The following is a 23643-nucleotide window of genomic DNA, read 5'->3' as shown; positions in this document are numbered from 1 at the left end:
GATCTTGTGTGTTTGTAGAGCACTCCGAGCTTGTGTGTTTGTAGAGCACTCCGAGCTTGTGTGTTGGTAGAAAGCTCAGAGGTTTTGTGTTTGTAGAGCACTCAGAAGTTGTGTGTTTGTAGAGGGTTTAGAGGTTGTTTGTTTGTAGAGCGCTCATAGATTGTATGTTTGTAGAGCGCTCATAGATTGTATGTTTGTAGAGCGCTCAGAGGTTGTGTGTTTGTAGAGCACTCAGAGACTGTATGTTTGTAGATAACTCAGAGGTTGTATGTTTGTAGAGTGCTCAGAGGTTTTGTTTGTAGAGCGCTCAGAGGTTGTGTGTTTGTAAAGCACTCAGAGGTTGTGTATTTGTAGAAAGCTCAGAGGTTTTGTGTTTGTAGAGCACGAGATTGTATGTTTGTAGAGCACTCTGAGCTTGTGTGTTTGTAGAAAGCTCAGAGGTTGTGTGTTTGTAAAGCACTCAGAGGTTGTGTATTTGTAAAGCCCTTAGAGGTTGTGTATTTGTAAAGCCCTTAGAGGTTGTGTGTTTGTAGAGCACTCAGAGGTTGTATGTTTGTAGAGCGCTCAGAGGTTGTGTGTTTGTAGAGCGCTCAGAGGTTGTGTGTTTGTAGAGCGCTCAGAGGTTGTGTGTTTGTAGAGCGCTCAGAGGTTGTGTGTTTGTAGAGCACTCAGAGGTTGTGTGTTTGTAGAGCACTCAGAGGTTGTGTGTTTGTAGAGCACTCAGAGGTTGTGTGTTTGTAGAGCACTCAGAGGTTGTGTGTTTGTAGAGCACTCAGAGGTTGTGTGTTTGTAGAGCACTCAGAGGTTGTGTGTTTGTAGAGCACTCAGAGGTTGTGTGTTTGTAGAGCACTCAGAGGTTGTGTGTTTGTAGAGCACTCAGAGATTGTGTGTTTGTAGGGTGCTCAGAGGTTGTGTGTTGGTACAGCACTCAGAGCTTGTTTGTAGAGCACTCACTGTTGTGTGTTTGTGTGAAAGTTTGGCACTGTCGCTGTATATCGGTAACCGGACTTATTTACATACGAGACGTACAGACCGACACTGCTAGATGTTTTATTATTATTATTATTATTTTTCCTATGAATAAAACACTCCAAGCCTGGTGGTGCAGGGCGTAGCACATTGGTTAAGTGAACAGCTGACTCTCTCAGTAAACGAGATGGCCCTGCATGGCACAGTTTAGCTCAGGAGAGCTAATGAAAGCTTTGTGCAGGGGGATCTGGCATTCAGTGGTGGAAGTGACCGGTGCCCAGCAGACCCCAGGTAAGAAGTCAAACTATTAGCTAATAGTTTGATTACTTACATTGCAGGGTGGGCATCAGCGCACTCCTAACACCATAACCACTACTTCCCTCTATAGTGATTATGGTACTTGAAGCATTTCCCTTTAGAATTTCTTAGCCTCCACTTCATTTCAAAATGTTTTATACTATTATATATTATATTATTAACTACATTTACACAGTAATCAATTAGTACTATACGTCTCATCCTCACTTACGGATGTAGTGTGTGAGAGGTGGTTAGAAGTAACCTTAGACCCTTTCCCACACAATGTTTCACTTCACCCTTTTAAAAACATATTTGCTTCTAACTCAACTTGAGTGGAAGCGAAGGTTGGGGCTAAGAATAAGCCCCTATATCCCTCAATGATTGAAATCCCAATCTAAAAACAAAACATAAAATGAATCCATTGATCACTGTATAATAGAGTGATCAAGGAGTGCTCCTAGTCTGATTCTCAGTCAGAGATCAGAGATATCTATTTACGTACATAACTGTTTTGTCAGCTTGTAAGTTACCATAAACCATACTATGCAAATCTACCTGAATATGCAAATGAACTAGCCTTGCCATTCAGATAGTGCACACAATTATTGCAACCAACAGGTGGCCTTGTAATGGCTTGTAAGATCTTTCACAACCAACAGGTGGCGCTGCACAGGTTCCAGAGCCAAATCCACCTAGTTAGTACAGAACACTAATAGGACAGGAGAGCATGCAAGACATTTAACAAATAATAATGCACACCCTGCACCTGTAATAGACACGGGGTGACTCGGATATAAGAAGCACCTGGGAAATCGCAAGAGATGTCAGACATACACAAGCAGACAGTTCCATAATGCCCAACAGCAAACCCGGTCACACATAATCCCGGAGCAAGGTGGAGCAACTCTGGGGAATATAAAAGACAACAGTTACTAAAACCGCTGCTAGACAGAAGGGTTTATATAAAGTTCATATGGTCCTGGCGATGGTGACGGTCTTGAGAAGCATGTCTCCAGTTTAGTGAGTGAGTTTATAAAGCCCCACTTTAAAAATGTTATAGAGTCAGGAATGTTATTCCAATCTTGTAAAGTACAACGAGGAATTGTGGAACTTACATTGGTCTATTGACAAGCCAAGGTATGGAACTGCTGGAGAAACATTTCCCTACAGTGGTTGAGTTAATATCCTTTAATTTTTCAAGATATAATTGTTTTTATCCTGTTACTTTGAATGACTGCTGGTGTAGTAGAGATGTTGTCCTCAGGGTATGTATGTATGAAACGGGTGTTATCACTGACCTTATACCGGTGAGCTGCTGCTACCCATTTTCTATTTTTACGTTATCTTTCCAGCTCTGCATACGCAGCAGACGTGTCAGATTATGATGTCAGAGTTTTACTGCGGTTTCCGCAGAGAGTGAAGAATCAAGGAACAGCCGATTTTCTACCTACTCGCCCGCGTCAGGCCTGGGAATGGCACAGCTGTCACCAGTGAGTAACACAGGGGTGGCATCACTTTCATTTCTCAGTGGAAACACTAACGTAAAGATATGTGTGTGCAATGCCAGGTTTAGCATCTGAGTTACCGATTGCAGGCATTATCACAGCATGGATGAATTTAGTCACTATGACCTGTTGGATGCCACAACTGGCAGGAAGGTTGCAGAAGGACATAAGGCCAGTTTCTGTCTAGAGGACACCACCTGCGACTTTGGAAACCTCAAGAGATATGCATGTACATCGCATACGCAGGTGAGGACACGTCATTCTTCTAACACCAAAGGTTGGGCTTAAAGGGACACTATAGTCACCCAAACAACTTAAGTGTATAGATCATGCCCCGGCAATCTCACTGCTCAACTCTCGGGCATTTAGGAATTAATGTACTTTGTTTATGCAGCCCTAGTCACACCCCCCTGCATGTGATGTACACAGCCTTCCTAAACACTTCATGTAAAGAGTCATCTAATGTTTAAACTTCCTTTATTGCACATTCTGTTTAATTTATAATTTCTTATCTCCTGCCCTGTTAATTCATTTTAGACTCTGCAAGAGCCTCCTGTGTGTAATTAAAGTTAAAGGACCACTATAGTGCCAGGAAAACAAACTTGTTTTCCTGGCACTATATTGTCCTTAGGTCCCCGCCACCCTCATGGCCCCCCTCCCGCTGGGCTGAAGGGGTTAAAACCTCTTCAGCCACTTACCTTTCTCCAGCGCCGGGCTCCCTCGCGCTGGTGACCTCTCCTCCTCCTGCCGACGTCAGCGCCGAATGTGCATGCGTGGCAAGAGCCGCTCGTGCATTCAAACCGTCCATATGAAAGCATTACTCAATGCTTTCCTATGGACATCAGCGTCTTCTCACTGTGATTTTCACACTGAGAATCGCGGAAGCGGCCTCTAGTGGCTGTCAGTGAGACAGCCACTAGAGGCTGGATTAATCCTCAGTGAAAACGCATTCAAACCGCCCATAAGAAAGCATATTCTGCATGCTCAATGTGATTTCCGCATTCAGCATCGCGGAAGCGTCTCTAGCGACTCTCAGGAAGACAGCCGCTAGAGGCTGTATTAACCCTGCAATGTAAACATAGCAGTTTCTCTGAAACTGTTATGTTTACAGCTGCAGGGTTAAAACCCGGGGGACCTGGCACCCAGACCACTTAATTGAGCTGAAGTGCTCTGGGTGCCTATAGTGATCCTTTAAATTTACAGAGCAGGATATAAAAGCTTTAAACTTTTAAAGTAGGTAAGTTATCATTTTGTTTTCATGCAGATTGTGTCAGTCACAGCCAAGGGAGGTGTGGCTAGGGCTGCATAAACATAAACATAAGTGATTTACTCCTAAATGGCAAAGAATTCAGCAGTGAAACTTTAGAGGCATATACTCGAGTATAAGTCGAGTTTTTCAGCACATTTTTTGTGCTGAAAAACCCCAACTCGACTTATACTCGAGTGAATGTCTGTATTATGGCAACTTACATTGCCATAATACAGACAATGGGTCTGTGTGCGTTTACTTACCTCTCCTGCAGCTCCTGTCAGCTCCCTTCTCCTCCGCGCCGGTCCGGTCAGCTCCCCTGTCAGCTCACAGTGTAAGTATCGCGAGAGCCGCGGGGTCATAGCCAGTGGCGTCGCTAGGAGGGGGCCAGAGGGGGCCATGGCCCCCCCTACATCATGCTGTGCCCCAGCCATCTGTGGACCTACCTCATTAGGGGCTCGGTCGGGTGCTGCAGCCCTTTGGCAGACCGGGCCCCTTTAAAGTTGCAGGGAGTGCTGGGAGGAAGTGACTGTTACTTCCTCCCAGCTTACAGACCGCACGGGCTGAGAAGACACAGGCTGCAGGCAGCTGAGAGAGAAAGAGGAGGCAGCTGAGAGAGAAGGAGGAGGGAGGAGAGAGAGCTCTGCAGCTTCAGACTCCCACCAGGATCAGCCAGCCCCAGAAAGTCACCTCCCTGCAACCAAAAGGTATGGAAGGGGCAGGGTGGGTGGTTAACATTATGGAAGCTGCAAATTGTGTGTGTGCCAGTGTGTATGTTTAGGTATGTGTACATCTGTGTGTCTGTGTGTATCTGTGAGTGTCTGTGTGTATCTGTGAGTGTCTGTGTGTATCTGTGAGTGTCTGTGTGTATCTGTGAGTGTCAGTGTGTATCTGTGAGTGTCAGTGTGTATCTGTGAGTGTAGCTGTGAGTGTGAGTGTCAGTGTGTATCTGTATCTGTGAGTGTCAGTGTGTATGTGTGAGTGTCAGTGTGTATGTGTGTGTATCTGTGAGTGTCAGTGTGTATCTGTATTTGTGAGTGTCAGTGTATCAGTGTGAGTATCTGTGAGTGTCAGTGTGTATGTGTGAGTGTCAGTGTGTATCTGTATCTGTCAGTGTGTATGTGTGAGTGTGTATGTGTGTGTATCTGTGAGTGTCAGTGTGTATCTGTGAGTGTCAGTGTGTATCTGTGAGTGTCAGTGTGTATGTGTGTGCATCTGGGTGTGTCAGTGTGTATCTGTGAGTGTCAGTGTGTATATGTGAGTGTCAGTGTGTATCTGTGAGTGTAGCTGTGAGTGTGAGTGTCAGTGTGTATCTGTATCTGTGAGTGTCAGTGTGTATCTGTATCTGTGAGTGTCAGTGTGTATGTGTGAGTGTCAGTGTGTGTGTGTATCTGTGAGTGTCAGTGTGTATTCGTGAGTGTCAGTGTGTATCTGTATCTGTGAGTGTCAGTGTATCAGTGTGAGTATCTGTGAGTGTCAGTGTGTATGTGTGAGTGTCAGTGTGTATCTGTATCTGTCAGTGTGTATGTGTGAGTGTGTATGTGTGTGTATGTGCGAGTGTCAGTGTGTATGTGTGTGTATCTGTGAGTGTCAGTGTGTATGTGTGAGTGTCAGTGTGTATGTGTGTGCATCTGGGTGTGTCAGTGTGTATCTGTGAGTGTCAGTGTGTATCTGTGAGTGTCAGTGTGTATCTGTCAGTGTGTATGTATGTGCGAGTGTCAGTGTGTATGTGTGTGTATCTGTGAGTGTCAGTGTGTATCTGTGAGTGTCAGTGTGTATGTGTGTGCATCTGGGTGTGTCAGTGTGTATCTGTGAGTGTCAGTGTGTATCTGTGAGTGTCAGTGTGTATCTGTGAGTATGTTTGTGAGTTAGTGTGTATCTGTGTGTACCACTGCACTCAGGTTCCGCTTTTCACTCTGGCCCACAGCCTCAGAGGTGTTCTGCATTAGAAAGACACTGCTAATCCATCCAACAATACAAGGTAATAGAATATACAGGCAACACTCCGGGTACTGAAGGTGTATTTATTGAAGGGTAGAACACCACATAAAAGTGCAACTTTTCAGCCCTAGACGGACTTAAACATGATTAAGGCCCTCTAGGGCCGAAACGTTGCACGTTTGCACTTTTAAGGTGTTCTATACTCCAATAAATATATCTTCAGTACCTGGAGTTTTGTCTGTATATTCTATTGCCTTGTACCTGTGTGTGTGTATGTGAAGGTATGTGTGTCATTTTGTGTATATTTAGGGATGTGTGTGTGTGTGTGTGTGTGTGTGCGCATGTGTAGGTATGTGTGTGTGTGTGTATGTGTATCTGTGAATGTAGGTATCTGTGTGTGAATGTGTAGGTATAGGTTTGTATCTGTGGGTGTGCCAGTGTATGTGTGTGAAGGTATATGTTTTTCTCTGTGTGTATGTGTCAGTGTGTTATTGTGTTTTAATATTACTGTGTGTGGCCGCATATGTGTACAGCCTCCTATCCCCTAAACAAGAGTCCCCTATTCCTCCGCTGCAGCCCTTTTCACCCCGCTCTAGCCCACCACCAGTGCCCCTCCCGAGATTTGGTTCTGGATCCGCCACTGCTCGGCAGTCTGTGTGTGTGTGTATGGACTCAGCAGTCTGTGTGTGTGTGTGTGTGTGTGTGTGTATGGACTCAGCAGTCTGTGTGTGTGTATGGACTCAGCAGTCTGTGTGTGTGTGTGTATGGACTCAGCAGTGTGTGTGTGTGTGTGTGTATGGACTCAGCAATTGTGTGTGTGTGTGTATGGACTCAGCAGTCTGTGTGTGTGTATGGACTCAGCAGTCTGTGTGTATGTATGGACTCAGCAGTCTGTGTGTATGTATGGACTCAGCAGTCTGTGTGTATGTATGGACTCAGCAGTCTGTGTGTATGTATGGACTCAGCAGTCTGTATGTGTGTATGGACTCAGCAGTCTGTGTGTCTGTGTGTGTGTGTGTGTGGTCAGCAGTCTGTCTCTTTGTGTGTGTGTAAGGACTCAGCAGTCTGTGTGTGTGTGTGTGTGTGTGTGTGTATGGACTGTATCAAGGGAAATGTGTTTGTTTTTTAATAATCCTTGGTGGAAAATAATGAACTCTCCACCAGGGATTATAAAAAAAAAAACAACAAAAAAAAAACACTGTGTCGGGGGCGGGGCTTAACATGCAGCAGGGGCGGGGTCAAACTGCGGTGAGGCGGGGTTAAATGTGCCCCCCTACTTTTGTCCCTGGCCCACCATGTGCCCCCCCTAAAAATGAATCCTAGAGACGCCACTGGTCATAGCGCGGCCGCGAGACTTACAGTGGGAGCTGACAGGGGAGCTGACCGGACCGGCGCGGAGGAGGAGGGAGCTGACAGGAGCTGCAGGAGAGGTAAGTGCTTCCGGTCAGCCCCCCTCCACTCAACTGCCAATGCCACTGGACCACCAGGGAGTGAGAGCCCCCCTCCCTGCCATGTATCAAGCAGGGAGGGGGGACGAATTTTTTTTATAAATAATAATGCACTCATACACACACTGCAATCATACACACACACTGCATTCATACACACACTGCAATCATATACACGCACTCATATACACACACTGCATTCATACACACACTGCATTCATACACACACACACTGCATTCATTATATACACACACTGTAAATACATATTCAATTAATATAATTTTTTTAGGATCTAATTTTATTTAGAAATTTACCAGTAGCTGCTGCATTTCCCACCCTAGTCTTATACTCAAGTCAATAAGTTTTCCCAGTTTTTGGGGGTAAAATTAGGGGCCTCGGCTTATATTCGGGTCAGCTTATACTCGAGTATATACGGTATATACCAAAACTGAATTATTAAGTTAAAGTTGTTTTGGTGACTATCGTGTCCCTTTAATGAGATATTTAGTCTACAGAAGATGCAATACCCAATATACTTTTGACGTTCGAACAACTGATTAATTGCTGTTTGTCTCTGAATAATGCAGCTTTGGTAAGCTTGCCGTTTCTTAATTGCCCTTGCCCATTCCCAAAAAGTGCTGCCTCTCCCTTGCACCTTTACTATGTGACATTCTCTGCCTCCGGCACAGGGTCTGAGTCCTGGTTGTTACGACACATACAATGCTGACATTGACTGCCAGTGGATCGATATCACTGAAGTGAAGCCTGGGAATTACATACTGAAGGTAAATAATCACCGGTATATCTCTTATCTCCATTAATACATATTATTTTAATTCCCTAAAGCCATTCACTGTGCTGCCAGCACAATTGGCACGGCTTGTTTCAGGATCTCAGGTAAGAGCATCTGTGAGTGTGATATCTGCACGTCATTTGGAATTGATGAGACCATGAGGTATATACACCCCAAGCTCTTTATTAACAAATAGGCAAAGTGAAATGCAGAGTTTAGCTAAACAAAGCCAAAATACGGGATCTGTTACACAGGTAGTCAGAGAGTTATAACTGCAGCAGAAAAACCACAGATATGAACCTAATGCAAATATATTGTACAGACAGAGGGCCACCTTTAAAGGGACACTACAATGGACAGTTTTATTTTATAACAATTTAGTATATATATCCCCAATGATAACATGCATGCATTTAATTATGCATTTTTTTTAATTTGAGTTGTATCTAAAAGCAGCTTGCAAAACCTGCAGATCTCTTGTCTGCTGCCTTTGCAAGCTCTCCCCTTCTAACCCCGCCCAGACTTTCTGTGACTGTCTAATCACAGGCTTCCCAATGCAGCTCAATGAGAAGTCTTTGCAAGGCAGGTGCTCTGAGCAATTGCTGCCTCTTCCATTTAGCTCCACTGAGCTAACCAAACCAGGAAGTAGCAGGACGGTTGTCTGATTGAAAGACAGGGGAGGAAGGGATGGTGGGGGGATGGGAACTAAGATAATTTATAAAAGTGCGCATTTCTAATTAAATATGAACTTTTTGTAAAATGAAAAAAAAAAAAAGAGTACACACTTCACACATAAAGCACTTCAGGAAGCTCACAGTTAGAGAGAGATTTCCCATGAAGAAGATTATGAAAGAGTACAGCAGAATTGTGGTATCTGAAAAACTGAACTGAAACACATGTACTTTTTTTTTTTCAAAGTCTTGTTACATCAGCAGCATACAGTATTTGTTGTACATTGAATATATGACATGAGTATTAACAGTATTCCTGATTTATCACAGGTATTCCTTTGTCAGCCAACACTATCATGCCTGTTATATAACAAGGACATTTCACTCTTTATATTTGTCACATAACTTGAGTATCAAACCAGCAGTATGTATCGAACGACCATCTATCTACGCTAATGAGATTGTTGTTGCGTGGTTAACGTCAAAAGTCGGTTGGGGGTTGTGTCACCAATCCCTTTTGGTACGGTCCTGGTACAGCCAGGAGTTATTATGTCCGTGGTGCGTAGGGATTTGGGGCCCTTCCCTCTTTCCGATATTGGAAAATATATGAAGAAGAAAAGAAAAGAAGTAGAGCATGAGAGTATATGAAGCAAAGAGGGGGGGGGAGAAGAGGAATAGAGAAATATAAGGAGGGGGGGGATGCGTCAGTTCCGCGTAGCGCGGGGGCGTCCGATGTCTGTCTGTTGAGGCGTTTGTTCGCCACTTGTCCATGGTTCCCATATTTTTTTCAAATCTAGACATGGAACCTCTCACCCTGGCTGTCAAATTATCCATTAAATATACTTCTTTCAGGTTGGAGATCACCTTCCGTATGGGAGGCATGTCCACCTTTAGCCACGACTGTGCGAGGGTTCTTCGTGCTGCCAATGTTACTTTGTGTACTAACCACATGTGGAGATATGTGCCTCTGTGGCCACACCCCCTCCAGCAGTCGTCGGACGGTGTTTGGTGCATGTGGAATAGTTTGACCGGGGTGGCGTACCACCGAAACATCGTTTTATAGGATTGCTCCTGGAGGGATACACATATGGACACTGCATTATTCGCCTCCCATATTTCTCTCCACTCCACTCCCTCCAGGACCTCTCCTAGCTCCCTTTCCCATGTTTCTGTATATGTTAGTGTACCCCATTCTTCTGTTTCTGAGCAAATGTGTGCGTACATTGTAGTGATAAGTCCTGATGGCGTGGTTTCGGGTAGACACATTTTCTCATAGAATGTCAACAAGGCTTTCCCTGCTCTTTGTATGTGTGGGCGTTGTACATAATCTTTGAGTTGTAGATACCTAAAAAAATCCCTGGGGGTGAGATGGGTCGCCTGTTTGAGTTCGAATGTAACTATGCCATCGCTCTCAAACATGTGGCAAACTCTCTGTAAACCTGCTTTTTCCAGGTTTGCGAATTCCCTAGCTGCCATTGGGGTAAGTGGGGATGGGGAGGTCGCTAGTTTGTATTTGGATGCTGACGCGTCCCATAATCTCAGGGAGTTCAATATCGCTGGACAGGTGGTTCTCAGTATTGGCCTATCTTCTCAGGGCACCCACATATGGTATTGCGGTAAGTCTGGGCCGGCGAGGAGGGACTCCAAGTCCACCCATCTCCTCACCTCCAATGGTGCGTGCCACATGGCCACCTGCGCTAGTTGCGCAGCTAGATAATAGAAATAAAAGTGTGGGAGCCCTAACCCCCCTCTCTGTTTTTGTCTATATAAGATGTTTCGGGAAATTCTTTTTTTTTTTTTTTTTTTAAATTCTCTATTTTGAAAAGATTTTGTTATTTTTGGGGTAGGGGTACAGAAAGGAAGTGTGGGATAAAGATTAGTATCTTGTTGAACATGTTTCACATCATACATACGTAATAATTATTGCATTCTCATACAATGTAGGTACATTCAACTTTCAACTATATTTACTTTTTTTTGAGTTCCTAGTTTATATCCTTTTTTTTTCTTTTTTTGGGGGGGGGGGGTTAGGGGGAGGGGTACAGAAAAGAGTGGGGTTCGGGAGAGGGTTACAATACATCAATATTGCGGAACAGAGTTGGTTATATCACTGTCGCATAATAATAATAACATTAACATTGAGGAGGGAGTTATGGTCCCTTGAGATGCGTGGGGGAGAAAATGACTGGGTGGTAGTCGGCGTACAAGGTCGTACATGTTATGAGCAGATGTGGAAACTGGGTGGTTTATGTGTGCCCATTCGAGTTGAGGCTAGTATGTGTCTTGGGGTTGCATTTGTGTTTTTCGTCTGGTCCTAGCGTGTCATTCTTGTGAATCGTAATCTCCGTCCTGTTATATTTGGGGTAGGAGCCGTATGGGTCCAGGTTTGGGAGGGGAGGGGATGACGTTTTGAGAATGTTTGGTGGGCGTTGATCGTCCTATGGGTTGGGTAGGTGACGTCTATGAGGGCTATCTGCTGTATCGGAGATTCGTCTACGGGTATGGGGGGTGTATTAGGTTGTGAAGGGGTGTAGGGGGATAGGATGGGTAGATAGATGGGTAGAGGGGAAGTGGAGGGAGAGTCTGCGGGTGTGGAGTTATTGGGGGGCCAGTATCGTCCTAGTTAGCCATGGGTCCCATATTTTGTGGTATGAGTTTGTAGTGTCGTGGACCAGAGCTGACAGTTTGTCCATTTCCATGGTTTCTGTTATTTTGTGTAGTACTTCAGACACTGCCGGACAGCGTTGCTTCCCCAGTGTCTGGCTATGGTTCTCTGGGTGGCCAACGCGATCCGGGCCGTCATTTTGTTTTGTGCCCTAGTAAGGGTCTCGTGGGGTTTAGACAAGAGCCAGAGCCAGGGGTCCAGTGGGAGATTGCTGTGTAGTGCCCTGTTTACCATTTGTGTTATGTCCTGCCATAGTTGGGCGATGTGTGGGCAGTTCCACCATAGGTGGATGTAGGTGCCTTGGTCGTCGCACCCCTTCCAACAACGGTCTGAGGGTGCTATGCGCATTTGTTTCAGTCTGAGTGGGGTGATGTACCAGCGGAGCATGGTTTTATACGCTTGTTCTTTGTGTGTCACGCAAATAGAGATTGCTGCTGTGGCTTCCCAAATGTCTTGCCAGTCTGACGGATCAGTGATTGGGCCTATATCCCGTTCCCATGCCTTCGTGTAAGATAAGGCTTCAGTGGAATGGGTGTGGTGTAGGATGCCGTATATGGTAGATATCTGGCCTTTTTGCATCGGGGTGTTCATGCACATCTTCTCGAAGGTGGTGAGCGTGGCAGTCGCTGTTTGTTGGTTGTGTGATTGGGTGAGGAAGCTCCGTATCTGCAGGAATCTAAAGTGGTCGAAGGTCGTGTATGGAGTGTTGTTGGGCAGTTGTGTGAAGGGTAGAAGTTGTTGTCCCCGGAAAAATTGGTGGAATCGTACCAGGTTATTATCTTCGTATCTCGCAAAGTGTTGGGGCGTCATCCCGGGTTGGAATTGTTTGTTTCGAAGGATTGGCGTTAGAGGGGATGGTGTGTTGATAATGTCATATTTGCGGGTTACTCTGTCCCATAGTTGAATTGAGTGGGTAAGTGCTGGTGTTGTGGGGGGTATCTGTGGTCTGTCATGTCTTGGCAACCAAAGGTACAAGGAGGGGAAGTCCCGCCCAGACAGGTCGTGTTCGATGTCAACCCATAGTTTGAGTCCTGTTGGTGCGTGTAGGTTTTGGATCTGCGCTAATTGGGCCGCTTGATGGTAGTCCCATAGGTTTGGGAGTCCCAGGCCCCCTCTCTTATGTGGTATGTAGAGTGTCGAGCGTTTAATTCTGGCCTTTTTCCCTGCCCAAATGAATTTATCAATTCGGGATTGTAGGGTTTTGAAGTCTGTTTTAGATATCGGGATCGGCAGGGCTTGAAATAGGTAGAGGAAACGCGGTAGGAGGTTCATCTTGACCGAGGCTAGGCGTCCCAACCATGATATGGTCAGGTTTTGCCATTTGTCTAGGTCTTGGTTCGCTCTTTCTAGTAGTGGGGGGTAGTTTAGTTGGTACGTGAGTTGTAAGTCTCCCGGTATGTGCGTCCCCAAGTATTTTATACTCTGTGTTTCATAGCGGAAAGGGTAGTTTGTTTTGAGTGCGTTTATGTCGTCTTTGGGGACATGGAGTGGCAGTGCTTCGGTTTTGTTTATGTTTAATTTGTATCCCGATATTTTAGCATAATCCTCTAACAGGGTTATGAGCGGGGGCAGGGAGGTAGTAGGGTTCGTTAGTGTCAGTAGAAGGTCGTCTGCATATGCCGAGATTTTATATTTCTCTCCGCGGATCCTGATGCCGGAGATGGTGTCAGTTTGGCGTATTTTCTGGAGGAGGGGTTCTAAAGATAGAGCAAAAAGGAGGGGGGAGAGGGGGCATCCCTGTCGTGTGCCATTATAGATTGTGAAGGAAGGTGGGTGGGTGTTCGGGATGAGGAGGCTCGCTGTGGGGTGGGAGTATATATTTTGTATGGTCTCTACAAAGATTTCTGGAAAACCCATTCTTTCAAGGGTTGTAAATAGATATGGCCATAGTATACGGTCGAATGCCTTTTCGGCGTCTAGGGAGAGGAGGAGGGTCGATTGTCGTCGGTGGTTTGCTGTCCAAATTAGGTCATATGTTCTCCTGGTGTTATCACATGCTTGTCGATGTGGGATGAATCCGACCTGGTCTGGGTGGATTAGTTTGGGGAGGATGGGGTGAAGTCGGTTGGCTAAGATTTTGGTGAATAACTTAATGTCGGTGTTGAGCAGCGATATCGGTCTGTAGTGGCCTGGGTCCGTGTGTGATGTGTGGGGTTTGGGGAGTAGGCATATGTTGGCTTTTATCATGTCCGTGGGCGGTACCTCCCCATCCATGAGTGACGTAAATAAGTGTAGGAGGTGTGGTAGGAGTAACGACGAGAAGGTTTTGTAATATAGTCCAGAGAAGCCGTCCGGTCCTGGGCATTTGTTGGGCTTTAAGGTTTTCATGGCTTGGGCTATTTCCTCGAGTGTGACGGGTGAGCGCAGTGTTTGTTTCCCAGCTTCCGTGAGGGTGGGCATAGGGATGTGGTCTAAGAAGGCCTTTATGTTGTTTCGTGTTTGGGAGGGATTGTTTCACGATTCGGGGTCGTGATCGTATAATGAGGCATAGTAGTCATGGAAGACCATTGCGATTTTGTTCGGAAGAGTGTGCTTCTGTCCATCCGGTGTTGATATGTGCGGGATATGTTTGTTGTGTGTCCGCTTACGGAGTCTGTGGGCTAGGAGTGTGTTTGCCTTGTTGGATTTTTCGTAGAACATCTGTCTAGTCCATTGGAGTCTTTTTGGAGTCCTGTGCCATGAATGTTTGTATTTCCCGTCTATGCGCCTGGATTTGGGGCATGAGGTCAGGTGTGGGGTTTGTTTTATGTTGGTGTTCCAGTGTTCTTAGGGCTGATAGGTGTGTTTCTAGTGTTTGTAGCTGCTGTTTTTTATGTGCCGAGGCTGCCGCTATCAGTTTGCCCCGTATGACCGCTTTATGGGCTGCCCATAGGGTGCATGCTGAGGTGACGGAGCCTTTGTTGATGTCGAAGTAGTCCGCTATATCGGTTTGGATTTTATTTTTAATAGATGTGTTGTGTAGGTGGGTTGGGTTAAGTCTCCAGGTCCAGTTCCTGGTCGTGTGTGGTAGGGTGAAGGAGAGGAGTATGTCCGCGTGGTCTGACCATGTGATTGATCCTATATTTGCTTTTGTGATGTGTGGGAGTAAGGAGGGGGACGTGAGGAACATGTCTATACGGGAATAAGAAGAGTGTGGGTTTGAGTAGAATGTGTAGTCTGTTTCAGTGGGGTGGAGTATCCTCCAGGTGTCTACCAGATGTGTACGGGAGACAAAGGCTCGGAGTGATTTATCGTTTCGTGTGGGAGGCAGGGGTTTAGCTTGTTGTGTCTTTAGTCAGCGTCTGTCCAGTTCGGGTGCCAGTGTGGCATTGTAGTCTCCCCCTATTATAAGGTGGTGGGAGGAGAAGAGACGGAGGTGCGTCTGGAATGTGTTCCAGAAGTGTGTGTCGGGGTGGGTGGGGGCATAGATCGAGGAGAAGGCGTATTTGTGGGGCCCTATTTGTCCCGCCACTGTTAGATATCTCCCCTGGGGGTCAGTTACTGTGCGTGTGAAGGTGATGGGGCAGGTCTTGCGTGCCAATATGGCTACTCCATCTCTTTTCCCCTGTGGTGAGCTAGCTAAGTAGCACTCCCTATAGTGTCTGCTCAGGAGAGGGAAGGCTCTTGTCTGTTCATAGTGGGTTTCTTGGAGTTGGATTAAATCGGCTTTGGTGCGGTTGGCCCACCGGAGAAAACGGTGCCGTTTAGCTGGGTTATTTAGACCTTTACAGTTAATGGATATACATGTGAAGTGAGAGGGTTTAGTTTTGCCCTTATCCCCTGGTCCCGGGGTGGGGCGTGGGTGCGGTTGTGAGGGCATCTCCAGTTCCGCTCTGGGGGGTCCGTGTGGCAAGGTGGGGGTTCAAGGGTTTAGTATGAGGGTTGGGGGGTCAGGGGTCAGGGGGAAGGGCTGGGCGGGTAGGGGGGAGTAGAAGTGTGGGTGTTGGGTGCTAACCTGGTCTTATGGTCGTGTTGCCAGGTCGTCCTGGGGGTTCAGAGTGTCCGAGGGAGTCTGGTGGGATCAATCAGTCGGTGGGTAGAGGACGTGAGTAGGTGGTCGTACGTCTGTGTCGACAGCCTCGACTCGCCCCTCCCGGCTTTAGTTTGTACTGGGGTGTGGTTGTGAGTCAGCATCTGTGAGTAGAGAACAGTTAGTTCTTGGTACGGGTGACTTCGTTGTCCCTTGTGGTGTGTGGCGGGTTATCGCCTCCACGTATTGGTTTTTAGTAAGAGAGGTCTTAGAGCCTCTGTGTGTCTGTGGGGCAGGTTCAGAGTGCGTGGTCACCACATTAGAGTTCAGCATGCAACATGAAAAAAGAAAAACCTGTGAACTATATACAACAACATTGAACATTTCGTGCCATGCATTTTACATTTTGCATTTTACATTTCGCAAATCACCTTTTACATTTTACAACCTGCTTGCCCTGGTGTGAAGCCTCTGCGTGTGGTTATGTGGGTAAGGTTTAGTGCCTGCCACAGTGGGATGGGTCTAGTTGGGGCGGTGTCGTGGGTTTGCGTGGGATGTCTTTGCGTCTAGTTTGATAGATGGGTATTGTCCCATGTGCCGTGCAGGTTGCGGCCGCCAGTGTGGACTGAGGTGTAGCGCATGACGTGTGTGTTCGATACGTCCACCTGGTCTCCTATTCTCGTGTGTTCGCTAGGGTTTGTGGTTACAGTGCCTGGGTTGCGGGTTTACCCCTGTGAGTGTGATAATAGCTTAGTGATTTGGCAAGCTGTTATACATGTGTTTACTCGTAAGGTTAAGGTGTCAATTGTGTAATAAGGTGTAGGCAATATTTTCAGTGTAGGCTATATTTTTAGTGCTAGATATCCCGGCCTAGTTCAAGCCCTAAAGTAACATAAAGGCATAAAAACATAAAAGCATAGGTTTAAAAGCATAGGTTTACAAGTAGTTAATTGGCCGTTGCTTGCTTGAGCTGTGCTCGTCTACCCCCATGTCCATAATTGCACCCCACTGTTACCTCCAGTCTCTATGGGATCGGTAGTGATGTCCTCAGCTCTGCATCATGGTGTTCGTGTTTTGGTTGGGGTTCTCGCTGGGTGTGGAGGTTGTGGGGACCGGGGTCGGGCCGTTCAAGTAGGCCTCTGCCGGAGGTGGATGCAGAGCTTTGCGGGGGGTCAGTGAAGGTGTCTCTTGTGGGGCAGCAGGCTATGTGGTTTCTGGGATCAGGGCTGGGGTGTAGCTTGTGGTGTCATGGGGAAGGTCGTCTTCTGCCGATCCCGTGTAGACCCATTCGTGTCTAGGGTTGGTGGGTAGGCAAGGTGGGTTATAGTCTGTGTTGCAGCAGATGGGTCTCAGGTTGTCTTCCATTTCTGTGGGTGGCTTGTAGGGTCCAGGGTGTTCGCTGAAGGGGTTCTTCGTGGAATCACTCTCGGCTTTCGCTGTATGTTGATTGCCGCTTGCGCGGAGTGCGGTGTGGGGATCTCGCGAACCTTTCTCTTTGTGCTCGATGTATGCCCCTGTAACGGAATGCAATGTATCAGCATACGATATCCGTTGGTACATCTAGGAAATCCACAGTCAGAGTAGAAAGCAAGGCAATATTCCCAATCCTCCCAATAACCGGACGAAACACAGTTTGGGAGTCAACTAACTCGGTTTATTCACAGGCAGCATATTTATACAGTTCCCCATGCAAGGGGTTTCCAGACAGTAATTCCAGGGGATTTCTCCCACCATGCACTGTGACTTTCCCAACAGGCCTTGCTGCACGAGAAAGATACTCCCACTAAAATGGACGACTAAGTGGATTATCTCCTCGTGCAGCAAAACCGACAATTGACATTAAAATACAGAAATTACACAATATTCGGTACTTTGCAATAGTTGAACGTTCGGTAGATAGCTGAGGTCGGAGCGCACACTTTGTGAGAATACCGCTCCGATCCCAGCTGAATTGACCGAACGCCACACATAATACAATAAAACATTAAAGTGAGTTTAAAAATACCGAATAAGTACGGGACATACAATGTACCGAACGCGGGACTCCCGAACGCTCTGGAAGTCCAGCGGCGTTCAAATCATCGAGTAGCCGTTTTCAGTTCCAGGCCCTCGACGACCGAACACCGCTGCAGGGACAAAGGATCCAAGATGGCCGACCGCCGCATGGTCGGTAATGGATCGACGGCCACCTCGGAGAGCCCTTAATTACCGATTGCAACAATGTTGCAATCGGTGAATTGGTACCACACGACTTGGGAATGTGTGGTCGACCTGGGGAGCCCGTATTCGTACGGCGAACGGCCAGGATAGCCGTGTTTCGTCGTATGAATGTTTGGTGTGCTGGCAGCATACGGCTGCCAGCATGCGAACGGCCACAATACGGTACATACACAGGTTAAAATACACAGTACATATTCAGCCTACGGACAACCTTTAATAACTACAGTCCAGAAGTGGCTAGTTTTGCCACAATGCTCCCCCAGAACCAAGCCGGCATACACAGTCTGATCCCAACGGATCGGCTTGGGGATGTCCGGGAGAGTACTCACAGATCACTTCTCGAGTTCAGTCTGTCTGGATAACCCGTCAGCGTTACCGTTTTGTTTTCCTGGCCGGTAATGGATAGTAAAGTCGAAGGGCTGCAGCGCCAAGCTCCAGCGCAGCAGCCTGGCATTGTCTCCAGACACACGGTTTAGCCACACTAACGGGTTGTGATCTGTGAGTAAGGAAAAAGGTTGTCCGTACAAATAGGGCTGTAACTTTTTAAGGGCCCACACCACGGCCAGGCATTCTTTCTCGATGGCGGCGTAGCTCACTTCACGAGGCAGCAATTTGCGGCTTAAATAGGCTACGGGGTGTTCTCCGCCATCGGCTCCCACTTGGCTCAGTACTGCCCCCAATCCAAACATTGAAGCGTCTGTGTGAACAAGAAATCTTTTAGTTGGATCAGGAGCAGTTAACACAGGAGCATTGGTGAGAGCAGTCTTGAGTTGTTGGAATGCCTGCTCACACTCTGGGGCCCAGACAACCAGTCGGGGAAGGTTCTTTTTCGTCAGGTCGGTTAGGGGTTTGGCGAGGGTGCTATAGTCAGGGACAAATTTTCTGTAATAGCCGGCTGTCCCTAAGAACGCCAGCACCTGGGTCTTAGTCCTGGGGGTAGGCCACTTGGCTACGGCCTCAATCTTGGCTGGCTCGGGTCTCTGCTGCCCACACCCTACACGGTGGCCCAGATACTGTACCTCGGCCATACCTATGTGGCACTTGCTAGGTTTTAGGGTTAACCCAGCCTCCCCAATGCGATCTAGGATCGCCCCTATGTGGTCTTCCCAGGTCTGACTAAAAATGGCTATATCATCTAGATAGGCACAGGCATACTCCTGAAAACCATCCAGTAGCCGATCTACCATCCGCTGAAAGGTAGCCGGAGCGTTTTTCATTCCGAAAGGCATGACCTTGAACTGGTACAGGCCAAACGGAGTGACAAACGCCGACTTGGGGATGGCATCATCGGCTAGGGGAATTTGCCAGTATCCCTTACACAAGTCAATGGTAGTGAGATACTGGCCCCGTGCCATCTTATCTAACAGCTCGTCTATCCGGGGCATCGGGTAGGCGTCAGACACCGTCTTGTCATTTAGCCTCCGATGCCCAGGGGCTATCGGAGGGTTCGATAACCCCTAGCTGCAACATTTCGTCTAGCTCGGCTTTCATATGGGTACGGACGGATTCTGGAACCCGATATGGAGCCTGGCGCATAGGGAGCTGCCCCGGGGTCTCCACTCGGTGGGTGGCTAGCGGAGTGTATCCAGGTAAATTGGAGAAGGTAGTCCCCTTTGCGACAATCAGCGCCTGTACCTGGGCACGCTCCTGGGGGCTTAGCCGCTCCCCCAGCTGAACTCCCCGGGAGGGCTCTATCTGCTCCTCGGGTTCTAGTAGGTCGGGTAAGGGTAAATTTTCCTGATCCTCTAAGGAGGAGGCACAGATTGCCGTCACATCCTCTATCCTCTCATGGTAGGGCTTGAGCATGTTCACGTGAAGCATGCGTCTCTTCCCTACCCCTGAGCAGGGGCCGATCACATAGGTAGTGTCGCATCGCTGCTCTACTACCTGGTATGGGCCTTGCCAGATGGCCTGCAGCTTATCTGTGCGGACGGGTTTTAAGATCAAAACCTTCTGTCCCACCTGAAAGCTGCGGTCCCTGGCTCCTCTATCGTACCAGCGTTGCTGGCGTTGCTGGGCCGCCTGGAGGTTGGTGTGTACAGCCTGAGTCAGCGCCTCCAGACGGTCCCGGAACTCCAGGACGTAGGATACGATAGGGGTTTCGTTAGTGGTACTCTCTCCCTCCCAGTGTTCCCTAATCAAGTTCAAGGGTCCTCGCACCCTCCTCCCAAACAGTAGCTCAAACGGGGAGAAGCCTGTCGACTCCTGGGGGACCCCTCTATAGGCAAAGAGTAGGTGAGGCAGAAACCTCTCCCAGTCCTTGTGGGTTTCCCCGAACGTCCGAAGCATCTGCTTCAGCGTCCCGTTGAACCGCTCACATAGTCCATTGGACTGGGGGTGGTAGGCGGAATTAACTATTGGCTTAATGCCACACACCTTCCACATATGTTGAGTAACTTCGGCCGTAAATTGGGTACCTCGGTCCGAGATTATCTCTTGGGGAAAACCTACTCGGGAGAATACCTTCATTAATGCTTCGGCTACGGTCTCAGCGTGAATATTAGAGAGGGCCACGGCTTCGGGGTATCTGGTGGCATAGTCCACTACAGTTAGGATATACCTTTTGCCAGAGGGGCTGGGTTTTGGCAGGGGACCTACGATATCCACTGCTACTCGGCTGAAGGGTTCGGCTATGATGGGCAGGGGGCATAGTCTGGCTTTGTGGCGATCCCCTCGTTTACCTACCCGCTGGCAGACGTCGCAGGAGGTGCAATATTGGCGCACGTCCTGAGAGATCCCGGGCCAGAAGAAGGCATGGGTCAAACGGTATCGGGTACGGGTCATCCCTAAGTGTCCTGACAAGGGGATGTCATGAGAAATTCGCAGCAGCTCCTGTCTATACTTCTGGGGTACCACTAGTTGTTTATTAGTTAAGGTGACAGATCCCCCACATCTTTGGCCGTGACACGGTATAGCAGCTCTCTCTCCCAGATGAACCGCTCCCCCTCTAACCCTGCTTGGTCGGTTTGTGCCTGGTCCCTATATACTTGGAGAGTGGGATCGGTCTGGACTTCGGTCGCAAAGGTAGTCGGGGTATCCCAGGACATGGGGGTCAGTTGGGGAACATGGTCTCTTACCTGAGCCTCAGAGTGCGTTGGTGTAGCCGTGGTGCGAGCCTGTTGCCGGGTGGTTACGGGAAGGGCCTCCTGGTACGGAGTCTGGGGAATAAAAGCGGAAGTCATTTGGCCCAAGTCATTCCCCAGTACAACATCGGCAGGTAAATTCTGCATCAGCCCCACTTCTACGGTCCCCTCTCCCACACCCCAATCCAAATGAACTTTGGCAGTAGGTAGCCGGTATACTGCTCCCCCGGCCACCCGTACTGCCACGGAGCCGCCAGTGTGGGTTGCGCCTGGTACCAAATGTGGTGCAACCAAAGTTAAAGTGGCTCCCGAATCCCGGAGCCCTTGCACCTCCTTTCCCTCCAGGGTCACTAGCTGCCGATGGTGCTGTCGGTTGTCGGTGGCTCGGACTGACATTACTTCGTGCAGCACCCCTAGAGGTTCCTCAATTTGAGCGCTCAGCACGTCTTGGGTGGCGGGTGCTACCTGATAATGGTGCGCAGCAGCCCTGGGTGCCAAATTTTGTCGCACCTGATTCCAAGCTTGCCGGCTCCGGTTTTGGGTGCACTCTCGAGAAATGTGCCCCCACTGCTTGCAGGTGTGACACTGAATGTTAGCCCTGCCGTTGTATCGGGAGGGGGCTGGTGGAGTATTCAGTGCCGGCCTGTGCAGGGGTGCGGTGGGGCCGGTAGGGGTAAAATTATTGGGTGGCCCTGTAATCCGAGGGAGAGTCTTATTTTGGGCCCCGTGATGTCTCCTGGCATCAAAATGTTGATCCGCCAATTTAGCGGCTTCGGGTAGGGTGAGTGGTTTCCGGTCTCTCACCCATTCTTGTGCTTCTGGGGACAAACCATTAAAAAATTGTTCCAGCAGCATTAACTGCCTCAACTCCTCCATGTTAGTGGCGTTGCTGGCCTGTATCCAGCCTAGCGATGCTTGGTCCAGCTTGTGCGCCCATTCTGCATGAGAATCTTTCTCAGGCTTGCGCAAGCCCCGGAATTTCCGCCGGTATGCCTCTGGGGTAATAGCATACCTCTCCAAGATTGCCCTCTTTACTTTAGGGTAATCCTTACTGTCCTCTCGGGGTACAGCACGGTAGGCTTCAGCTGCCCTACCCGATAATTTGCCTGCCAGCAGCGGCACCCATACTGCGGGCTCCAAATCGTGCAGATCGCACAGCCGCTCAAAGTCCTGCAAATACCCATCGATTTCGTCCTTTTCTTCACAAAACGCTTTAAAGGCGTGATGTGGGACTTTGGGCTTGACCTGTCCGTAGGTGGAGGCAGTAACAGATTCTGCCCTAGGCGGGGTTGCTGGTGTGCTGGTCGCCATCAGATAATCCTGTACATCTGATACCATCACGGTCAGTATTTCCAGCGGTACTGGTTGCGGTAAAAACTCCAACCTGGTTCGCAGCTCTTTTTGGAATGGGGTCTCTTCCTTGGCTGGTGGGGGTGTAGCGCTGCGGGCTCGGTCTCCCTCCATCAGTTCAGCGATCAGCACAGCCTTAGACTTGTTGCTGGCTATCTTACCCCTGGCTTCCAGTAGCTCTTTTAAAGTTTGTCGTTTTAGTATGGTATAATCAATCTCCATACGAATTGCCCTTGCTTTCCTTGTTCGGTCGTTCCAGTTTCCACGAACGCTGCTTTTTCGGCTGTAAGGTTCGGATCCCGTCGCTTGCCACCAATTGTAACGGAATGCAATGTATCAGCATACGATATCCGTTGGTACATCTAGGAAATCCACAGTCAGAGTAGAAAGCAAGGCAATATTCCCAATCCTCCCAATAACCGGACGAAACACAGTTTGGGAGTCAACTAACTCGGTTTATTCACAGGCAGCATATTTATACAGTTCCCCATGCAAGGGGTTTCCAGACAGTAATTCCAGGGGATTTCTCCCACCATGCACTGTGACTTTCCCAACAGGCCTTGCTGCACGAGAAAGATACTCCCACTAAAATGGACGACTAAGTGGATTATCTCCTCGTGCAGCAAAACCGACAATTGACATTAAAATACAGAAATTACACAATATTCGGTACTTTGCAATAGTTGAACGTTCGGTAGATAGCTGAGGTCGGAGCGCACACTTTGTGAGAATACCGCTCCGATCCCAGCTGAATTGACCGAACGCCACACATAATACAATAAAACATTAAAGTGAGTTTAAAAATACCGAATAAGTACGGGACATACAATGTACCGAACGCGGGACTCCCGAACGCTCTGGAAGTCCAGCGGCGTTCAAATCATCGAGTAGCCATTTTCAGTTCCAGGCCCTCGACGACCGAACACCGCTGCAGGGACAAAGGATCCAAGATGGCCGACCGCCGCATGGTCGGTAATGGATCGACGGCCACCTCGGAGAGCCCTTAATTACCGATTGCAACAATGTTGCAATCGGTGAATTGGTACCACACGACTTGGGAATGTGTGGTCGACCTGGGGAGCCCGTATTCGTACGGCGAACGGCCAGGATAGCCGTGTTTCGTCGTATGAATGTTTGGTGTGCTGGCAGCATACGGCTGCCAGCATGCGAACGGCCACAATACGGTACATACACAGGTTAAAATACACAGTACATATTCAGCCTACGGACAACCTTTAATAACTACAGTCCAGAAGTGGCTAGTTTTGCCACAGCCCCCTACTCTCGTGGATGTAAGTGTTGGGAGGTGGTAGTAGGGTAAGGCCCAGTGAGTCCGCGAACGGGACCATTTCCGTTGGGCTTGTGAGGATATGGGTCTGGTTATCTTTCCGGACTACCAGCTTAAATGGGTGGCCCCACATGTACCTGATGCCGTGGTGGGTGAGTGTGAGGGTCAGTTGTTTGAGATCTCTCCGCTTTTTCAGGGTGGATGGGCCGAG

The 23643-nt window shown here is 48.3% G+C and overlaps 1 protein-coding gene across 1 annotated transcript in view; it reads left to right on the top strand.

Annotated features, from left to right (window-relative positions):
• LOXL1 (lysyl oxidase like 1) overlaps positions 1–23643 on the top strand; it is a 36359-nt gene that overhangs the window by 9252 nt on the left and 3464 nt on the right. Inside the window, exons 3-5 of the mRNA XM_063449354.1 lie at positions 2622–2759; positions 2864–3020; positions 8103–8198. Of these exons, the coding sequence (XP_063305424.1) occupies positions 2622–2759; positions 2864–3020; positions 8103–8198 (391 nt within the window). The remainder of the gene's footprint in view (positions 1–2621; positions 2760–2863; positions 3021–8102; positions 8199–23643) is intronic.

Source organism: Pelobates fuscus, chromosome 3, assembly GCF_036172605.1.
Source record: "Pelobates fuscus isolate aPelFus1 chromosome 3, aPelFus1.pri, whole genome shotgun sequence".
NCBI classification, from domain to species: domain Eukaryota; kingdom Metazoa; phylum Chordata; class Amphibia; order Anura; family Pelobatidae; genus Pelobates; species Pelobates fuscus.
The sequence above is the reverse complement of the archived record's forward strand: the minus strand, read 5'-3'. Positions and strand labels throughout refer to the sequence as shown.